This window comes from Dunckerocampus dactyliophorus, chromosome 2, assembly GCF_027744805.1.
Source record: "Dunckerocampus dactyliophorus isolate RoL2022-P2 chromosome 2, RoL_Ddac_1.1, whole genome shotgun sequence".
NCBI lineage: Eukaryota > Metazoa > Chordata > Actinopteri > Syngnathiformes > Syngnathidae > Dunckerocampus > Dunckerocampus dactyliophorus.
Window position 1 is genome coordinate 47,446,430 of NC_072820.1, and position 22,851 is coordinate 47,469,280.

The 22,851-nt window shown below is 41.2% G+C and overlaps 1 protein-coding gene across 2 annotated transcripts in view; it reads right to left on the reverse strand.

Annotated features, from left to right (window-relative positions):
• Window positions 1-6,932: 6,932 nt before the first annotated feature.
• The window catches only part of mbtd1 (mbt domain containing 1), a 62,678-nt gene continuing 46,759 nt past the window's right edge, over window positions 6,933-22,851 (reverse strand). Inside the window, exon 17 of one of the 2 annotated variants that reach the window (XM_054758478.1) lies at window positions 6,933-20,872. In XM_054758478.1, coding sequence (XP_054614453.1) covers window positions 20,754-20,872 — 119 coding nt within the window. In that variant the 3' untranslated portion in view covers window positions 6,933-20,753. The remainder of the gene's footprint in view (window positions 20,873-22,851) is intronic. The other variant, XM_054758489.1, reaches the window with a different exon arrangement.

Here is a 22,851-nt window from a genome sequence, read left to right on the forward strand (position 1 = left end):
AAAAACAGCAATTTATTGGTAACTTGAGAGCAATAAAGTTACTATTTCAACAAAATGCAATACCAGAATAAAGCCCTGTTTATTTGTCACTTAAAAATACTACTACTAATAGCGAACACATTTGTAAATAAAATAACTATCAAAACAATAAACAGAGTGCCACACTTTTGACATTTGCATTTCGCAAGTTTAATTTTACAAACGGCCAACAAAACCATTTTAACATCTGTTTCACTGGACATCTCAAGTCCAGTGAAACAGATTAAAGCGACATGTATATGGAACATGCAGTTATCTTTCAAGTTCATAAAACTATATCAGCATTCACAATTTGGCCTTTAAGACCAAGAAAATACATTTGACTGTATCAACGTTTAAATGACAAAAACTCAGACCATTAGTGCAAGGTGTCAATGTAGTATATTCACATGAATTGAGCTCCTAAGGGACCTTTTTGTGTGACAATATATTTGCTCATGCAAAACTGTAGGTAGGTTTGGATTTTTTTCATCTTTAATACAGTTTGTGTTCAGTTGTGTTGTGATTGAGTAATATCTCAATTAGTTTGATGATCTGAAACATTTAAGTGTGACAAACATGCAAAAAAATGTGTATTATTGCCGTGCCATGTTTAGTAAGGAGGTTTTTTAGCTTGATTGCATTATCGCCAGCATGCAATAATAATAGTTACTTGCTAGCGAGATTCGCTGTTAAAACGTATTCATTTTGTTATATATACTAGCACTTGTAATAGTACACAAGCGTCGTTGTAATAAGCAGCACGGTAGCAGTTCATTTATTTATAATGGTGAACCAAGAAAGCTAGCTGTATTGAGCTGTAGCTAGCTGCATGGTGACTGGAATGGAGCCTAAAGGTAAGGTAAGTAGCTACTGTATATTAGGTAGATACTTTATTCATCTCCAAGAGTAACATATTCACTGTCCTGAAAGTCACAAGAAGTCGCCAAATGCCTAATTTGCATTATTGCGTGTAATGGACACAGATGAGAAAGTAGTAACGTCAAAATGTAATGTAAAAAAGTGAGTTTAAAAAATGCTAAATATCAACAATCATGTCTTCATTGAAGGTAAAAGTAACTTTAAATGTTCATGTATCCTTTCATTCATCATTAAATATTAATGTATTTAAATGCATTTCCAATTGCTTTCTGCATGTCAGACTATAAAAACATGTTTTGTGTTTACATTTTTGGCTTTCTGGAACAGACTAATTGTATTTACATTATTACTTATGGGAAAATCTGATTTGATTTAGAGTCCGTTTTGGCGAGAGTCTGACCATCTGAAATGGATTAACGCTAACCAAGGTTCTAGCGTAGTACTAGTTTCAGTACATCCCATGTGGTCGTGTTTCCACCTAAGTGCATAACCTCAGCTGATGATGTGTAAGTCAATGCTTCTGATTTTGAAATGATACAGAATAAAGATGCTGTATCAAAAGCATTGGCTGTGTTGTTGTTACGAGCAGTCAGATGAAGATCCCAATATTCAGAGCCAGACACAATCCAGGTCAAAAATACTATCTTTAATTAGTATTTAAATACAGTACGAGTGGGTGGAATTACTGTATTTAAGGCCTAGGCTACCAGCACTTATTAGTTCGCTGACGAAGCTCTTCGGATGAGGAGCGAAACGTCCAACACCACCTTCACAGAAGTACAGATGACGTCTCAAGAAGCCTTTCCCTCGATGGACAACTCCTGTACGACTGAGAGCCTACACAGACGTATCTTTAATTTAGTTGAGCAGGAACCAAGTAACAAAGGAATTGCAAAAAGCCCAGAGTCCAAACTGAGGTAGAACGGTGCAACTAAGGTAGTAAAACAAAAAGGCACCGTGGAAAAAGGCGAAAACTCACTGACGAGCAGACGGCGTCACAGGAGGCAAGGAGCACGTGGAACAGACTTTGAAATAAACACAGCAATCTGAAGGCCAAGAGCACAGGAGCTAACAAACTGGTGTTTCACAGGCAGCATGCAAACTAGTAGTACAATCCCACATCCTCTTCCTGCAGCCATGTGGCTTAAGAGCCCTTGATGACCAAGTGGCTACAGGTGTGCCTCGTGGCGCCGCCCACTTAGAGAGTGAAGGGATCTACAAGGAAGCACACAGGTCAAAAGGTGACAACACCAAAATGAAACAGAACCCTAACAGTTGTGTTTTTAACAAATGAGAATCTCCCCTGAGCTGCAGAAGAGCAAGCTTTGAGCAGGAACATTTTCCTCTGGCTCCCTTGTTAAAAGATAGTTCGGATTGTTTGACATCCCCATCAGCATTGTAGTGCATTAGCAGTGACTAACCCCCCCCCACTTGGTTCCGTGAGTCCAGTTTTGGTGTGATTTCCGTGACGAGGAACGTCGTTCCACTTAGTCGCTGGGGCCGCTAAAGTAATGAATTTGACTTCTCAAAACAATATGCGTTCAAAAGAGTAATACACAAAAAAATCAGACCTCACAGTCGCTCGGCATTATATTTATCTCCGTATCTCTGCGCTCTGTCGCCTATCCATTCTGTGTATGTGATGAAGATGGCTGCCACGCTCGTAGCTGCTTCCGCAACACAGGCAACACAAGTAAAGAAGATGGTCACGGCGCTTCGCCGCGGAAGAAGATGCGAGCGTCTTCGTCACACAAGAATGACAGGCGACAACAGTGCGCAGGGATACAGCAGGTGTTCTAATTAAATGTTCATTTTAGTATGTTCTAATAAAGTGGTTAAACATTCTAGAAACGTTCTGAATATATATACACACACACACACACAGACCCTTTCCAAAAAATTTGAATGTCATGAAAAAGTTGTTTAATTCCCATAATTCCATTCAAAAAGTTAAACTTTCATAGATTATAGATTCAGGGCCCACAATTTAAACGATTTCAAGTGTTTGTTTATTTTTACGTAATTTGGGCTTCCAGCTCATAAAACACATGAAAACAGGAATTCAAAAAATTAGAATACTGTGAAGAAATCACCATTTACTTCTCAGTTTTTGCAGAAAAAAAAGAAAGAAATTAGAATCACATCAAATCAATCAAGATATGGTACTTTCAAAACAATATGTCAATCTTCAATACTTGGTTGGGAATCCCTTTGCCTTAATCATTGCCTCGATGCGACGTGGCATTGAAGCAATCAGCCTGTGGCATTGAAGCAATCAGCCTGTGGCATTGCCTGGGAGTTATGGAAGCCCAGATTTCCTTGATGCTTGCTGTCAGCTCTTCTTTGTTGTTGGGTCTGGTGCCCCTCATTTTCCTCTTGAGAATACCCCATAGATTCTCAATGGGGTTTAGGTCCGGTGAGTTGGCTGGCCAGTCAAGCACTGTGATGGCATGGGCATCAAACCAGGTTTTGGTGCTTCTGGCGGTATGGGCAGGGGCCAGGTCCTGCTGGAAGATGAAATCTGCATCTCCATACAGATCCTCAGCAGAAGGAATCATGAAGTCCTCTAAAACATTCTGGTAGACTGTTGCGGTGACCTTGGATTTAAGAAAGCAGAGTTTACCAACACCTGCACCGGACATTGCACCCCAAATCATGACGGACTGTGGATATTTCACACTGGACCTCAGGCAGCTTGGGTTCTGTTCCTCACCCGTCTTCCTCCAAATCCTTGGACCTTGATTCCCAAATGAAAGGCACACTTTACTTTCATCGGAAAAGAGGACCTTGGACCACTGGCCAACAGTCCAGTCCTTCTTCTCCTTGGCCCAGTGGAGATGCTTCCTACGTTGGCTCAGGTTCACAAGCGGCTTGACCCGAGGAACCCGACAGTTGTAGCCCATCTCCCGGATGCGTCTGAATGTGGTGGTTTTTGAAGCTGTGACTCCCGCCTCATTCCACTCTTTCTGGATCTCTGCCAGATTCTTGAATCTTCCCTGTTTGATTATCCGCTGAAGCCCACGGTCATCTCTTTTGCTGGTGCATCTTCTCCTGCCACATTTTGCCCTTCCTCTAGACTTTCCATTGATATGCTTGGACACAGCACTCTGTGAACAACCAGCCTCCTTAGCTATGAACTTTTGTGGCTTACCCATCCTATGCAGGGTATCAATGATGGTCTTCTGGCCAGTTGTCATGTCTGCAGTCTTCCCCATATTGAACCCAACTGAGACAATTGAACCAAACTGAAGCAATTTAATGACACCTGGGGAAGCCTGTGCAGGTGATTTGACTTTAGTAGATGATTAGTGTGTGACACTCAGTTTAAAACATTCATGCCCTGCAAAATTTGGGCTGATTTCTTCACAGCATTCTAATTTTTTGAATTCCTGTTTTCGTGGGTTTTATGAGCTGGAAGCCCAAATTACGTAAAAATAAAGAAATAAACACTTCAAATCGTTTAAACTGTGGGCCCTGAATCTATAATCTATGAAAGTTTAACTTTTTGATGGAATTATGGAAATTAAACAACTTTTCCATGACATTCCAATTTTTTGGAAAGGGTCTGTATATATATATATATATATATATATATATATATATATATATATATATATATATATATATATACATATATAATAGAACTCTAAACTCCACATTTACAAACATTCCCAACGAACATTTTGGAAATATGGTCAGAATGTTCAAATAACATTCTTACAAAGTTCATTTGCTGCCTGGGAACCAAGGATCATTTCCAGGGCGCACAGTAGGATGTGTCGTCATCATCTGAGAAATCTTTTAAACCACAAATGAAAAGAAATTGATTTTTGATTTGCACCGAACAAACAACAAGAACAAGATGAAAAGAATGAGACCATTTTGTGTTCATGAGAATGTGGGCTGGAGATGATGTCATCATGTGATTATGTATTCACGTTCATTTCAACTGCACAAAACAGCACTAACGTAGCACTAATAAAATGAGACTATTTTGGTTTCATTCCGAGCATGTCGGGGGCTGGGTGAACTTTGTTGACCTATAAAATAAGCTGTAATAACTCAAAAAAGAAAGCAGCACAAACATTCATTTTAATTGCACCAAACAGCACAAACGCAGCACTAAGAAATAAGACTATTTGACTGGAGCTTTGCGTGGAGTGGGGGGGCCAACTTCAGTCACCAATGTTGCAAGCCAGCACTGTGGTTGGTGGCATATGAAACTACTTGTATCCATATTGGTGCCTTTTATACGTATAACTTCTCCGGGTGAGGCGCCAGGGATGGAGCTGCACAGTTGTTGCTGTATTTAACCACCAGAGTGTGCTGTTACTCTGCCTTGAGCTCATTGCAGCGTTCTTATATCACTGTACACTTTCTATGCTGCTTATTCTCATTAGGGTCGCAGGGTATGCTGGAGCCTATGCCAGCTGAGTTTGGGTGAGAGGCGGGGTACACCCTGGACTGGTGGCCAGCCAATGGCAGGGCACATATAGACAAACAAGCATTCACACTCACATTCATACCTACCTAGAGTCTCCAATGAAGCTAACATGCATGTTTTTGGAATGTGGGAGGAAACCGGAGTACCCGGAGAAAACCCACACACACACGGGGAGAACATGCAAACTCCACACAGGAATGCCAAAACGGAGATTCAAACCCACCGACGGTGTGGCTAACATGCTGACCACTCGGCCACCATTGAACATCTTATCACAAATGTTATTTTCTCTTTATTTAGATACCACACCCACACCAAAGCTTCATGCACGCTACTCCGCACTAACCAGCAAGAGTAAAGACAGTCTGAAGGGACAAGCTGGAGTCCTTCTTCATTGGAGTCGTTGCAAGGTGAGGGACATCTTTTAGCTGTAGCACTAACTGCACACCTTGTTGCCAACATGTGCTGAAAGTTAAATTAAAACACACAAAACTGTATGCAAATTAGCACTATTTATTTTGAATGTTACGAACCCTAGGGTCCTCTTGGGGGTGCTGGTCCCGCCCAGTCTGCAGTTGGCTGATTGGGTTACCTGAAACACCTGTGGCACCCAGGACTTCAGAGGCAATTTGAAGTCCCAGTCTCACCTTGTCCTTCTCTTTGCAGACCGAGGTCATCTTGCTGGTCCTCCTCTCCATTTTGACTTGGTATGGTTGCTTTTGTTTTACACCCTTCTACATACACACTTACATGTATATTGGCACCAGTTTCACACCCTTCTACATACACACTTACATGTATATTGGCACCAGTTTCACACCCTTCTACATACACACTTACATGTATATTGGCACCAGTTTCACACCCTTCTACATACACACTTACATGTATATTGGCACCAGTTTCACACCCTTCTACATACACATTTACATGTATATTGGCACCAGTTTCACACCCTTCTACATACACACATGTATATTGGCACCAGTTTCACACCCTTCTACATACACACTTACATGTATATTGGCACCAGTTTCACACCCTTCTACATACACACTTACATGTATATTGGCACCAGTTTCACACCCTTCTACATACACACATGTATATTGGCACCAGTTTCACACCCTTCTACATACACACTTACATGTATATTGGCACCAGTTCACACTCATTCTACTGATGTTCACTCCCATTCTATTTAGTTAGTATCTCATTTGGTTTTAATTGGTCACATTGGATCTTATTTGGAAAAACCTGAAAGAAAAAAAATATCCCAATCCCAATGATAAGTCATCATTTTATGAGATAAAAAGTCTAAATTATAAGATTAAAAATCATGATTATGAGATTAAAGTTGAAATTATGAGATAAAAAGTCACAATTCTGAAATAAATTAAAAGATTAAAAATCATGATCATTAGATAAAAAGTCAAAATTATGAGATAAAAGTGATAATTATGAGACAAAAAGTCAAAATTTGAGATAAAAAGTCATAATTATGACATAAAGTCATAATTATAAGAAGTCATATTCATGAGATAAAAAAGTCATAGTTATGAGATTAAAAATCAGAGCAATGAGAAGTCCAAATTGTGAGATAAAATTCATAATTATGAAATAAAAATCATAATTATGAGATAGGAAAGTCATGAGATAAGTCATAATTATGAGATAAGTCATAACTATGAGATCAAAAGTCATTTATGAGATAAAAAGTGGAAATTCTGAGATACTGTACAAACTGCACATGTGCCACCTTCACTGCAGCTTTCGTCACATGGCACGCAGCACATGCCGTTCATAATTTGGACTTTTTATCTCATAATTATGACTTATGATATATTTGTTTCTTCCAGTGGTTGAAACGGGCTTCCCTATGTTTGGTTTAGTGTACCTGAATAGAATATGGTTCACTTTCCAGCACTTTTTTAAATTCTCAAGACATTTGCATCCATTTTTTATTTGATCATTATTGGGTGTTGGTGTGTGTTTCGGGGGGGGAAGGAATGTATTCTATTTTGCTGTAGCATAAAATATGTGGAAAAAGTGAAACCCTGTGAATACTTTGAGGATTCACTTTGGGGTTCAAACTCCTTCACTCTAGTTAATAGATTTTCGAGGTTGACTACGGCCTGTTATGAATCCAAAATATTGAAAGACAAGTCAAATGTAGTTTCATGGTCACTCGGTGTCCGTCTTGTTACATTGATGAGACGTCAGCTTATATTATGTTACCGTAACTTGCACTGCACGGAGTCGGCCATGGATGCGTGTGAAGTGGTACCTTCTTACTTTGTCCTTCTTCTCCACTCGGTTTCAAAGCCTTTCTTAAGTCTGGAATAAACAAACTGGAGGCTAACTAGTTAGCTGGGTAGCATGTTATGCTGAAAGCAGCAGCATCGTGTCCGTGCAGAGATCCTGCAGCTGCACAAGGTGGTGTAAACAAAGCTGTCAGTGGAGCAGCAGCGTCCATCATGTTACATGAACGTGTACGTGTGCCAGATGCATGTCAGACTGGTCCAGTACATCAGTCAAGTGACAAACGTCCTCGTGAGGATGGATGATAGGCTGACGTCCATCTTTTTTTTGCATTTGAGATACTGTCATGGCGGGTCTAGCTTTTTTGAAAAGGGGGGTGTGGCCGAGGGGCTGGAAATGGAGCGGAGGGTTGGGGGGCCAGAAAATCTTTAAAATTAGACCTCATTTCCTGCAATCTGGTGAGATCTGAGGCCAATTTTATGTCCTTAATTTCAAGAGTTGTTATTTTTATCCTTGGAATATATCGTTTAAGCCAAAACATTCTGTTTATAAAATGAGCGGTACTAGGAGAAACCCATTTTAGCTCAATTTCCTGAAATATGTTCCAATTTGAAGCAGCTGTAAATTCCGAGGATTTGAGTATAATTTGATGTCACTGGGGATCGCTTTTCTGGTTCATTTAATTGAGTAGACAACAGTGTTCCTTATAGTCATGATGCCAGAACCTTTATTTTGCACCTCCACCTGAATAGCCACGTACAGCACACGTTCAATGTCCAACGTCAATGATCAGCCTGACAGTGGCTCCAGGAATAGCATGCGTCTCGGTTGCATCCTGGCATATGCGTCCACCACGCGCCCAGAATTTAGAACATGTACCTTCACTGGGACTGGGTGACTGGAATCCAGGATGGTTTATCATTTTACTAGCTTTTATTGTGGCAAAAAAAATAAATCGTGGGTGCCTCAAAACGGCCCCTCTAAATCCGCGCCTGACTGCAACAAGGAGCTTTCCCAGTGCTAACATGTGAATTATGTCTTACTATCACTTATGTCTCCTATATCAGGTAATACAAGTGAAAAGGTGACTATAGGGCGGTTATTTCATGTGTGCAGGGCTCTACTAACATTAAAACCATATTGACAAAGTCATAAAAGGTTTTTAACTACCTAAATATTCAATTTATTAATATTGTTAATTTACTTATCACAAGGTGGACCTGCCTTAAACGAGGGACGGCTACTGCGCTTGTGAAATGTGAGGTGTGATGTGACTTTTGTGAGGGGAGATTCTGGCCAAGCTCTTTGAAAACCCCTGCTGGACACAACAGGCCTTCTTCTAAAAGACGGAACCAGACAAACTGTGGGGAAGAGTTGGTGTCATTCGGCTTTTTATTCATGGAAAAGGCAAACATGACCAAATTCACCAGAAAAAACTTTCACGGCCATGCAGAAATTGTAAACAATATAATGATCCACACATTATACTTTATTGAACAACTATCAAAACACAAACGTATCAAACCAGAGAACTAATATGACACATACAAACTTTGAATAATGTACCTCTTGTTTTAGGTTTTATATGCACATTTGTATCCAAAATAATTTTCAACTTACATTATCTTCAAAGAGTGATCCCAATACATGTATCATTTTTATCAAATATATAGCACCATAATAGAAGGTTTCAACCTAACTGAGGGAACAACCACATAAAAAGACCCGTGTTAGTATCCAAGAAGAGATTAATAGTTTGTACATACAAGAATTAAGACATGCATCACTGGGTCAATCCATATGCACACCAGGAAACAAAGACAATGATCAATGGTGGAAATGGACAGCCTCACGTCCTCAATGCAAAGTAGAACAAAGAAGAATTCATAATGCAGTACAGTAGGGGTGTCCAAACTTCTCCCACCGAGGTCCACGTCCAGAAAATGTCATACATTTTATACATTAAAGATGCTAAAACTAATCCAATGTAGGTCCATTTACACTTCTGGTCAAAATGTTAAGACCACAATTTACATTTTGCACTGTTGGATCTTAAGGAGGTTGAAAGAAGGAGAAGAAACATTTTTAGTAAGCAATTTATTGCAAACAAACATTAAAGTGAAATAGGCTGGGGGGGTGGTACCAGAAAGCCCCGTAAAATAGAAATAAAATGTTAAAAAAGGAGTAGCTGCTCCATTCTTGATCATCAGCTGAAAAATTGGTTTGGGCCTGCTTGATGCCAGTGTTTCCAGGAGGCTAGTGGGAATGTTGCTCCAGGTGGTGAAGATGGCTTCATGGAGGACATCCACAGTCTGGAACTTATGTCCATTTTTGTAAACTTCCCTTGCCATCCATCCATCCATCCATCCCCAAATGTTCTCAGTTGGATTTAGATCAGGGGAACACGTAGGATGGTCCAAAAGAGTGAGCTAATTCCTCTGGCAGAAGTCCTTTGTCAGGCGGTCATTGCGAAGTGCAGCGTTGTCTTATTCAAAAAGCCAGTCATTACCACACAGACGAGGGCCTTCTGTCATGAGGGACACCCCCTGCAACATCTCCACATAGCCAGCTGCTGTTTGACGCCCCTGCACAACCTGAAGCTCCATTGTTCCATTGAAGGATCATGATGATGGGCCCCTCCACTGTGCCATGTGGAAAACATCTCAGGTGGGATCTCCTTGTCATGCCAGTAACGTTGGAAGTCATCAGGACCTTCAAGATCATTTTTTCTCATCAGAAAAAAAAAACAACTTTCTTCCACCTTTCAATGTCCCGTGTTTGGTTCTCTCCTGCAAATTACAAATGGGCAATTTTGTGGCCTTGATGAAGGAGACGAGGCCTTTGAAGACGTTTCTTAAAAGCCTTCTCTGGCAGAATGTGTCTGATGGTTATTGGACTGCACTCGGCACCAGTACCAGCCTTCATTTGGGCCGAGGATGGTCCCGTGTCTTGACGGACAGCCAATGGGATCCTCCAGCTCAGGACTGACATTTTTTGGGTCTACCACTTGACTTGTTGTTCCATAAGCCTCAGGATCTCTGAGGAAGTCTCACATGACCGTCTTACTGCGTCCAACCTCAGCAGCGCCGTGAGAGGCCTCGCTGATGCAGCTCAACAATCCCACCGTGTTCAAAGAGAGAAAGCTTTTGTGCCTTTGCCGTTAAGAGATCACCTGACCATCACGTTCAATCCGCATTTTTGCCAAGAGTTTGCCTTTTCAAGGCTGTGCTCTTAAACTTTTGATCATCTGAAAGCCTATTTCTCTTTAATGCTTTTTGCAATACTTTGCTTACTCCAACCCTTTCTTTTCTCTCACTGAAGCTCGACGTACAACCTCCTGAAGATCCAACAGTGCAAAATGTAAATTCTTGCAGTTTTCCAACTGGTCTTAACATTTTGATCAGCAGCGTATGCTAAGCTATCTGAGATGAGTGTCATCTCATTAACACTCAGTTGATTTTATTTTTACATGACAAAGGCCAATAAAAAAAAACAAGATGTGCGCCAAAAATAGCCACACTTCGGACACCCCCGGTTTACAACTTTTTTTCCTTTGAGATGATCAGGCACCCAAGGTCAAACCACTTGATTGCTACAGAGCCCTTTAACCTCTTTTGATGTAATCCAAGGCTAATGAAACACACACAAGTGACGGAAGGTAGGACAGCAAGCATTGCTTGTGCATTACTTAGTGTTTACCTTGGGGGGGGGGGGTAGCAGCAGGTAACAGTCATTTGTTTACCTCTCGTAGTAACAACTTTGTACTTCATGAAGAAATGATGCTTTTCTGATCTGATTGAGTTGTTTCTGGGAGTGAATGATAATATTGGCAAAAACCCTCCAATATAAACCAGAATGGTGCTCAGCAGCGCAAAAGCGCCGCCAAGGTTGAACCGTTAAAAAGCGTAATCAAGCGGCGTAGCTATTTTTATTTGTTAGCAGGTCACTTCTCAGTTTAAAGAGAACACAAGACAGGGGTGTCCAAAGTCTGGACTGCAGGCTTTTTTTTGTTCGCACGTTTATTTAAAAAAAAAAAAAGTCTGTATGCATCAGAACGTTACCAAGGATGATTAGGGATTGAAAACTGGTAAGAAAATAATTCAAAACTTATGAGTTTGACTTTAGGTACACGGTATCTATGGGCTAGCGTTAGCATTTTAGCATCACGTTGACATGTAGCACCTTAGCAAGTGTCCACTGTAGCAAGAGATGTTCACGTCGTCACAATGTAGCTGGCATGCTAGCTGTTAGCATTGTTAGCATTTCCGTTTCAGTCAGCCTAAAAATAGTTTCAAAGCAAAATCCACCAAGTGGCTATGAAAGGCCGAGCTAACGAGCTGGGTTTGCAACAATTTTGAGATAACATTAAAAACAGCCTGCATGAACATAAAAAATATTTTTCAAAATGTGCCTGCATCTGAATATTCAAGAATAAATCGAATAAAATCGTAAATAGCATCATTAGAATTCTAATTGCCTATCACAACAATAAAAATCACATTAGCCAGGAATTCCTTGGTAAGTTTTATTTTTCTTTTCACTGTAGATTAGAAAAACTCTTATTTTGACGTGGTATTCACACCCCTTGGATATTTGTGTGACCATGACCCCCCATTTTATAAAAGCAAGGGAGGGTGGGGGGGAGAGGGGTGAATCGTTTTTATAGGTGCTTGGCTTGAGTGTGATGCCCCCCCCCCCTTTCTGTACAGTTTGGACACCCCTGACGTAAGATATCATGAGCCCACCAAAGACCAGCTAATGCCATCAATTCCTCTCCAAAAAGGACGAAATGGGCAGCTGATGACGTACAGTTCATACAGAGTGACGTCATCTCTAATCATGATTGAAATTGCAACGAGAGAGATTCCACATTTCTAACTGCATGAAAACGTACTTGGACCTCCCGGACACACGCATGCCGCACTCCCGCCAATTTTGTTGCAAATAGGTTGTGTCGCTTTTGCATAATCCTGCAATAAAGCACACCGAGCACCAACGTGCCGCTTCCCACGCCTGTCACATGGGACCATGCACAAAAACAACCCTTTGCTGTCACTTGTAAAATGCCGTCTTTGCCGACCACACTGAAGTGTAAAAAACATAGAAAAATGTTCACAGCAAATATTAAATATCATTCTGGTAAATATCTCTACGTAATCTCAAATTTATACTTTGAATCATGTCAGAAGTACGATACATTTTCTTCATCATTAGAACTTTTTAATAAGCCATTATTTTTGCATATAATGTGCTAAAATGCCTTTGTTTGCATATCGTCACAGGGGTGTTGTTTCAGCTGCACTAGGAGGTAGCAGTTACACACCAATTCTGTTAAATATCAACAATAGATTTGTTATGTTATTCTATAGGTGAGTGCTGTTTTCGTTGGGTAAAAAGCAGCACATGGTATTAAATTGCATCACATGGAACACCTGCTGACACACAGTACGCAATCCCACATGCTGCAAATACTTCGACACTAAAGAAACGACACTTTGATACAATGTGGAGTAGTCAGTGTACAGCTTGTAGCATTCATGTCTAAACAGCTGGCAACACAAGTCAGTATGATGTACAAATTGGGCCCAATTTGCCATTTTTTCTCCCGGGATCATGTGACTCAGGAGCTATCCACATGGAAACAGTGTTGCGTCCACACTATTTTTAGAAACGGCTTCCAGAGTGGCGCTGCTTTATGAAAACAATGACACCACTGACCCGTTGCCGTCACATGACCAGAAGTGAGCTTTGACGACAAGCCAACGTAATATCTGACTCACCCCACTCGTCATTCGCAGAAGTAATTCCCCTGCGTCGTACTTATGTGCATATGTTCTTTCTTCTTCTATGGTTTGGTGTGTCACGTGGTTCCGTCTGCGTGTCTGTTCACAGAGCAGACGGAAGAGCAGGTGTGTTAAATTTGGTGTCATGGTGTCATGACACTCCCACTGGCCACTAGAAGTTCAACATGGCACCTCATGGCTAATAACTCGCTGAGGATCTGTAAAGAATTGTCGCACTACATAAAGATGTCGCAGGGTCAACGTGTCTCGAGTGGGCCTCTAGTGGGCCTCTAGTGTAGGCCTGCCACGGTGATGGTACTCAAGTGTAGTGTACAGGCTAGCCGTGTGAGACATTAGCCTGACACACAAGTTGCATGTATGCTTTAGCAATGTCGGCATTGCTACGCTGCACTGGTTTGTTTATATTTGCAGACCAAACACCTCAATAAGCGTCGACTGTCAGGACGAAGGCTCCGCTGCCCGAGGCACCTACATAGGTAGTTTTTTTTCCCCCAGTTGAGAAAACTGTCCGTCGGCCGTCGGCGTTCATCCACTCACTGTGTTCATTCTGTTTTAAACGGAAATGTTCCCACGCTGCGGCTGTGGCGTTCGCCTCAGAAACCATTGCTTCTGTGCCTTCTTCATGTTAGCTTTGTGAGGCAACATACGCTAACTGCTAAGTCCTCTAAACCCCCCTCACTAGTCGCCCCACCTCCACAAAGAGGCTGAATGACATGAGGGCCCACTCTCTCCGTTCATTCCACTGTAGAAGCAATGCAGAGCGAACCATCTTGTCATGCAGCTTGAGTGGCACAGAGACGAGCAGATGAAACACGCAGACCAGATTTCAATTTAATGATCCACCTGATTTTTTTTTATTATTTTTAATCAGACGATTTATCAATCGTGACAGACCCACTCAATGTGAATGTTTAGTGTGAATATCAGGATTTTCCAACACCGTCTTGACTCCGTTGGGTGTGGCGTCACAGGCTTTTCAGGCCTCCATGAGGACATCATGGACACCTTGCACTCAGTGCCCCACGGATGCTCGATAGGGTTTAGCACCATCACCTTTACCATCTGCTTCTTTCTTGGTGGTGTGTTGGGGGTTGTTATCAGGTCCCATTACCGTGACACTCTCACCGCCATGCAAGACACACCAGTCTGTGTCCTCCTCACCTGGTTGCCACCACGCACGCGTGACGCTACCTGAAGCAAGCGTTCCACTAATCCACGTCGTTGGTCTGCTTTTTTGTGCATCATCTTTACAAGAGGTTTCCTTCTGGACGACGGCCGCCTGTGGTCTCAGCACTGACCACTTCTTTCGTGGAGCATGGCGAGGCATGTCCCGCTTTCAAGCCAAGCTGTTGGCAATCTTCTTTGAGCCTACGATGTAGAACAACGACTCTTTCCACATCCTCAGCAAGTTCTTTGCAATAAGGTGCCATGTTGAACTTGCAGTGATGAGCGAGTGTGAGAGTGATGGCATCAAATTTAACACGCTGGCTCCCCATTCACACCTTGTAACACTGACTCACATGACCCAGGAGATTTGAACAAATGGCAAATTGGCCCCAATTTGTACATCAAACATTTGTTTGCCAGCAATTTAGACATCAATGGCGGTTTGTCAAGTGACTTGGAGGGGACGGCTAATGAACACAGTCATCCAAGCTGTACACTGACTACTTTACTTGCTTGTCCCATGAAAAGACAATCAAATATCTGTTATTTTACTTACTTTTGTGACATACTGTACAGTGCTGTGCAAAAGCCACCATTTTTAAGTTCCAAACTTGTCTTTGTAAAACTATAATTACTTTATAAATAAAACGTGTTTTGTGTTAGGCTTCGTGGCTGTCTGGAACGTATTCATTGGATTGACCTTTTTTTGGGGGGGTTTTCATCGGACAGATGAAAACCGAGGTTCCACTGTAATTTAGTCGATTATTTTTTTCAATGTATTTTTTGTATGATATGCAATATATATATCGTATTACCATTTTGAAATTTTCAAAATGATTACATTTGAATGTTTTTTTCATAATCATTTAAATTCTTATGAATGATGACAAACGTATTTTTTTGTGTCACGTTGTATATTATAAGTCCACACGTTCACAGCACCGAAACAGCGGCCCTTCATCGTCATGCACCCAAAACCTGCCGATCCCCCCCGCATCACGCCCCCAGCCAGCCTTTCCAGAGACGGACCCCACCAAAAAAATGTTCACACAATACTTTTTAAAAATAGTTTTACATACAGAAAACCATTTAAATGTAGATGAAAGGGTTAAATTAACATGTTACATCTGGTGACGTTTACCTCGATTGAGGACTTGACTGGTGACCAAGGTGGCGATGAGACAGCGAGTTACAGTATTTCTTCAATTCAATTGAGTTTCTCACCTTCTTTTCACTTGGGACTTTCTTTGGCTCCACTTTGGCTTGTTTTGCAGCTGTGATCAATAAGAAAAGCAGACCCGGCTGACGTAACTGTGTTAGTTAGAACGACCGAATCAACCCCTCATCACCACCAGACGGGCGATGGAGCCGGCAGACAATGACTTCCGGTTCCGGTTTCCATGCCAAGAGGAAGGTTTTGTGATAAAAATGCGTAAAGACGTGGAATATTGCACGCAAACGGGCAACATTTTGGCCTACATTTTTCACGTCAAGGGAAAAATGCTCGGACCAAGGTTCCACTGTGTTTACCAAGACGATCGCTGGGAAAAAGCTCCTGAAAAGAATAAATGAGACTTTTGCACAGTACTGCATGTCGTTACGCGGCTGAGGTGATTCATAAAGGAGCATCTAAACTTAACGCTGAAACACCAATTTGGAGATATTTATATATTGCTTTTAGAGAGGTTTACACACACAAACAACAAATCTACGGCTGCTCCTCTGACACACACCATGATAGACAGTTCTTATTGATAAAGCTGCTTGGGTGGGTTCCAGCTTGATCAAATGCTCATTCCATATCCCCCCCCCCACACACACACACACACACACACACACGCAGGCCATATCCTGTCCCAAGCCCTGTAAATGTGAGGCCTGCATCAAGAAGGGTATTTGGTCCGAAATACTGAGCCAGATAAAAGATGATGCACGATGACGGACCCTGATGGGGGAAGTGTTTGAAAAGCTTGGTGAAGTAATGATGAGATATCCAGTATGGTGGAATCAGGGCTTATGAACTCATTTCCCAACATTAACGATGGCCTACTTGAATGCATAAGCGCCAGCTACCCACAAACATGAACAACATACAGCTGAGGTCAACACTTCCTCAAATCTAATACAAATATCTTTTCAACAATCTTATAATCAAACTATTTCTACTTTGTTTGATCAAGTTAGTACAAGCCTCGCTAAGGATGATGTAGCCCATTTTTCCAAGCCAGATGCTTCAAGATCTTTCCAACTGGAACCTAACCTTGAGCTCCCTCAATCGGACTGAGATCTGCGAGGACCAATCCAGAACCTTCAAAACGTTTTGGAGCAAGTGATGCATCTTTTGGGTCTGAGTTTTAACCAAGAATGGAGAAAAGTCCAGTTCCGTTTGCAACCACGCCCAGACTTCCTCTGGCAGAATGTCTTTCTTGCAGCACAGAACGTCTACAAACAATGAAATGCGGTCCAGACAGAAGATAGTGGATGACCATTTCCAAGCATTTCATTGTTTGTAGAACGCCTGTGCTTTTGATGATGATGATGATGATGATGATGATGATGATGATGATGATGATGATGTCGCTGCTTATGAGGATTTTGGAGCAACTCTTTTAATCAAGTGGTCGGTGACACCAAGCCTGTTTCTTGGAGTCACTTAAAGGAAAACTGTACTTTTTTTTTTTTTTATTCTAAGAATGCACCATTACGTGCATTCTTAGATGCCCTTTTTATATTTTTAGAATGCACAGAAAAGAGAGAAGTGTGTTCATGTCTCACATAAGGATTTGATGGGCAAAATTCCCAAAATGTTTTCCTTTTTAGTGCCAACTAATTTTTTGGTTTTGACCACAATTTTTACATTTAAAAAAATGTTTACATTTAAAAGTTTGCCCAAATGGGGCAACTTATACACCAACAGATATTCTATTGTATGAATATTGTAAACACTCGGCAGTATCTGAGCTTAGGGAAATGTTCAACAGTTTCAAGGGGGGGGGGGATCATTTTTACTGTTAATTTATGGTACAGCAAATGAACGGATCAGAGCATTTACTTGCTGGTAAACAATGGACATTTCTAACACCAGGAATACAATGCACCCTGCTGCTGTGTGGGTTGATATGAAGATTGTGAGAATATTGCTGACTACAAAAGTGTGGACACACAGCACAGGACTGCAATCTATTTGTGGTGGTGGGTTGGCGTGCTGATGCAAGATGACGCCATGGTCTAATTTGCATAACTGGCCATGACACGTGTACATGTCGTTGTAATGGACGCTGACGGAGGGACAAAACGGGAGTAAAAAAAAAACACACAAATGCATTTCAAAATTAGGGCTGTCAAATTATAAACAATTTTAGTCAGGTTAATCACAGTTTCCAAATTAATCATGATTAAATCACCATTTGCAACTATGTCTGAAATATGCCCATTTTGACTATTTTATTAACAGAACGATAAATGACAGGACAGGATTATATATGTTTTAAGTATATTATAATGTATTTCTAAGCGCCACATCAACTGAAAATGTAAATCAAGCTAAAAGATCTCTGAAAATAAAGTTGCCGAACTGCTTGAAAATGCAAAAAGAAAGAATGGGAGTGAGATTTAATAAAAAAAAAAAATTTTAAAAAGGGTTCGCAATTTATTGCAGACAAGCAAAGTGAACTAGGCTGTTCATCAGCTGATCAAATGTTTAAGAGCACAGCCTTTAATAGGCAAAAATGTAGATTGAATGTGACTTAGTGTTCACACTGTCCTGATCTCTTGATGGCAAAGGCAAAAAAAGCTTCCTCTCTTAACGCGGTGGGATTGCTGGGCTGCATAAGCAAGGCCTCTCACAGCGCGCCATTGCTGCTGAGGTGGGACACAGTATGACAGTCATTTCACATCCTGAGGGTTATGGAACAACAAAGTCAAATGGCAGACCCGGTCCTGAGCCGGAGGATCCCATTGGCTTGTTACTGATGCCAAGTGCAGTCCATTAACCGTCCGACGGCATTTGCGAGAAAAGGTTTTTAAGAAGGAAAAAATGTCATCAAAGGCCTCGCCTCCTTCGCCTCCTTCCGTTTGGAATTTGCAGGAGAGCACCAAACATGGGACATTGAAAGATGGAAGACAGTTTTATTCTCTGATGAGGAAAACAATTTAACCTTAAGGGTCCTGATGGCTTTCAATGGAACAATGGAGCTTCAGGTTGTGCAGGGGCGTCGAACGGCAGCTGGCTGTGTGGAGATGTTGCCTTCATGACAGAAGGCCCTCGTCTGTGCGGTAATGACTGGCTTTTTCAACAGGACAACACTGCCCGCCTGACAAAGGACTAATTCCAGAGGAATTAGCTCACTCTTTTGGACCATCCTGCGTGTTCCCCTGATCTAAACCCAATTTAGAACATTTGGGGATGGATGGCGAGGGAAGTTGGCATGGGAAATGGACATGAGTTCCAGACAGGGATGCCCTCCATGAAGCCATCTCCACCACCTGGAGCAACATTCCTACGAGCCCCCTGGAAACACTGGCATCAAGCATAACCAAACCCATTCTTCAGTTGATTAACAAGAATGGCCTTAGCTTTTTAAGCTATGGTCTTAAACTTTTGATCAGTTGATCAGCCTATTTCACTTTAATGCTTGTTTGCAATAATTTGGTTACTCAAAAAATGTGTTTTGTCTCACTCCCATTTATTCTTTTTGTATTTTGAAGCTGTACTTAGAACCTCAAGATCCAGCAGTGCAAAATGTAAATTCTTGCCATTTTGTCAACTGGTCTTCGAATCTGCATGAGTGTATGTAATATATCTCTGGAAGTCATGGGTGAGGGGTGAGGCATGACATGGAGTAAGTTTGAATGCAGAGCAGGTCAGGTTCCTGTATTTGAGAGACAGGAACGCCCCATCTAATGATGTATGATGATGTGCCATCAGATCAAGTGTGGTCTGAAAATGACTCCCATTCCTGGGTGACCACAGTTCGTCACTGACACCGTGCCGTAATTGGAGGGCTCCAGCGCATAACTGGTGATGTCAATAACAAGGGCGGACCGTACCCTTGGCTGCTTAAACGTTTCCAGAAGCGGGAACGAGTCAAGATTCCCAACTCTTTTGGCCACATGTCAAACTGACCAGGTGGACATCTTGAAAAGACCAATCAGGCTGGAAAAAAACAAGGGACCACCATTGAGCTACGTACTACAGCCCAGTCAAAGCAATCCTCCATAGAAGGCAGACTCACGCGGTCCACATTTACTACACTTCACAGCTGGCCACCAATCTACTGACGTGTCCATGTCAGCATAAAGACATGGCAGGTTGTGGTATCTACAGTATGTCACGCAAGACCAATAACTGGCCATTGGTTCCCATGGGTACAAACATACCAGGTGAGTCAGGAGACATGTTTGATGAACACACCACTTGTGCTTAATGGCTGAATGAAAAAATAAATGTTGGTCTGGAAAACACATGTTTACCGGAAGAAACATTCCATGACAATTCTGATGAATTCTATGCAGCGTTGTACTTGAACAAGTGTATTACCACCAAGATCCTTAACACCTACACCCTGCACTCGTAGTTTAATAGTTATTCACATCCTATATAAATATAACCACTTTCATGTACAATGTTTTCACCACACAGCCACCAAAAGCAAATGTAAAACCTACATTAAGACAAAACCCTACCCAAAAATCAACATAAAAAAACCTAAAAATAATTCAAGTACTATTTCAAATATGTCCTCTGTGAATTCAGAATAAAAAGTAAATATATATAATTGTTCCTATTTGTGCCAGCTTGTATAATCAGACAAATGGTTACAATGAATGTATGTGTTCAGTGGCTAACCTACCTGAAAACAAATCAACACAAAGACCCCGCTCACCCACACAGTCATCACAGTTTATACAGGTCTAAGGTGGCATGGAGTACAAAGGAGCTCCACTTACACGCAAAACGGCAAAAAATTGTTTCACCATTGGTTTTAATGCTCAGACCCTCGATGTGAGAAAGAAGATAAAAGGAAAACGGCCAAACGTTTGTGACCAAGCCTTGGGTGCTTTTCTTGGAAACGACTTCTGAGAATATCTTTTTTCTCCACTGGAAATTTGCGCTTCCGAGTGTCATTTCAGCTTGGAAACAGAACTGTCATTTCCCTGTTTGTCCCGCTCTGACCTTAGGGCTCCTGTTTGATGTAGTAGGTGCCTGAGCCATTGCTCTCCTGGTCAGAGGTGCCCTGTGAAAAGTTGAACTCATCCGCCTCCATCGTTTCCTCCTTCATTCGCAGGAGGGAGTCTACAGACACAAGGAGACAAAGGCAGAAATCACAACAGGTCATGCTGTAATATTCACGTTTCACATGAGAAAATATGCCTTATGATGTGTGGGGGTGTAACGGTACATGTATTGGGAATAAACTTATTGCGGTACGGTACATTGGGTTCCATAGCAGTTTCCCACATGAAGTGAGTGACAGGAAGTGTTTATCACATCACACGCCCACTTAAGGTCCTATGAAATCCGTTTCATTTTTTCCTAAATTCCTTTTTTTTTCCCTTCAAATTGAAATTTTTCCGTTTTAATTTTTTTGAATTCAGTTTTTTTTACCTCTAACACTTATTTTTACCAGCATTGTGTGCGTGCTTTTTTGGTTAGTGACCAAATCACGCAATACGGTGGAGCCTCGGTTAATAACCTCCACGGTTAACATCCCAAATTTTGGTTAAAATTTAGCTTGCGTTCACCAGCTTGTTAAGCGTCCATTTTTTTACGTCGGCATCTTAGATCACGCACCAAAGACAAAATCTCGAGATACTCGCACGTGATCACGCAATGCATTGTGGGCCGCAGGCACCGTTTTAGGACTGCGTTTGTGAAAAAGTGTTTGCCCCCTTCCTGACTTCTTTTTTTTTTTTTTTGCACGTTTGTCACACTTAAATGTTTCAGCTCAAACAAACGTAAATATCAGTCAATGACAACACAGCTCAACACAAAATGCAGTTTTTAAATGAAATCTTTTTTATTTTTATTAACTCATTCACTCCCAGCCACTTTTTCAAAATGTATCCCCTCAGTACCTGCCATTTTAGACAATTTTGACTAATTTTTCAAGGCACACAGAACATTGTGTTCTATGGCTATATAAACACTGAACCAACCAAAAAGTCTAATCTTTGACTTTCATGAGGAAAATAAAGGTTTGCTTCTACCTTTTTCGGTTCTTTAGTAATCAGCAGCAGCACGTGGGTAAGTTTCAAGAAAATATCACTTCTCAACAAAAAAAAGGGCCAAAACCAGCTTTTTTTGTGAAAATATGCACTTCAAGCGCAACCTTCACTACAACACCATTTTTTCCCGTTTGTGACAGCTCAAATACGGTATACACTAAACAACTGCACCACAACACAAACACAAAAAAAAGTTGTTTTACATCAAAATAACAATTTATTTACAAATACAACACCATGCGCTATTTACAATTTTCACATGCGCGTGTGCATGCGTTGCATTTGTTTACAATGCGTAACCTTCTGCACACTACAATCCTCCACGCTCTCTCACTTCCTCCTTGCTGTCAAGCACGTTAACGCATGAAAAGATGCAAGCCGAGCTCTTACCAAATGCACTTCTGCCACGTGGCTGTTTTTACGGCTTTAAACCGCATGAAACGTCACCTCTTTTATTGTGCATCTGCGTCATCACCTCTTTTTGCCCCTTGCACAAAAATTGTTATTTGGTATTGAATGAGTTAAGGGAGAAAAAAAAAAAAATCCAAACCTACATAGCCCTGTGTGAAAAAGCCCCAGACCAAAACAAAAAAAAAAAACAGACCATCACACTACCACCACCATATTTTACTGTTGCTATGATGTTTTTATTCTGAAATGCAGCGTTACTTTTACGGCAGATGTAATGGGACACCCAGCCTCCAAATAGTGCAACGTTTGCTTCGTCAGACCACAAAGTATTTTACCAAAGGTCTTGGGGATCACCAAGATGTTTTCTGCCAAAATTCAGACAAGCCTTAATGTTCTTTTTGTTCAGGAGCGGTTTTTGTCAATCACTTTTTCACACAGCACCATGTAGGTTTGGATTTTTTTCCTCTCTCTCTAAATATTAAAATGTTTCATTTAAAAACTGCATTTTTTGTCCAGTTGTGTTGTCATTGACTAATATTTACATTTCTTTCATGATCTGAAACATTTAAGTGTGACAAACAGCTGCCAGCCTTTTTTTTCTTTTTCATTTTCTATATTAAACCATAAGGTACATGT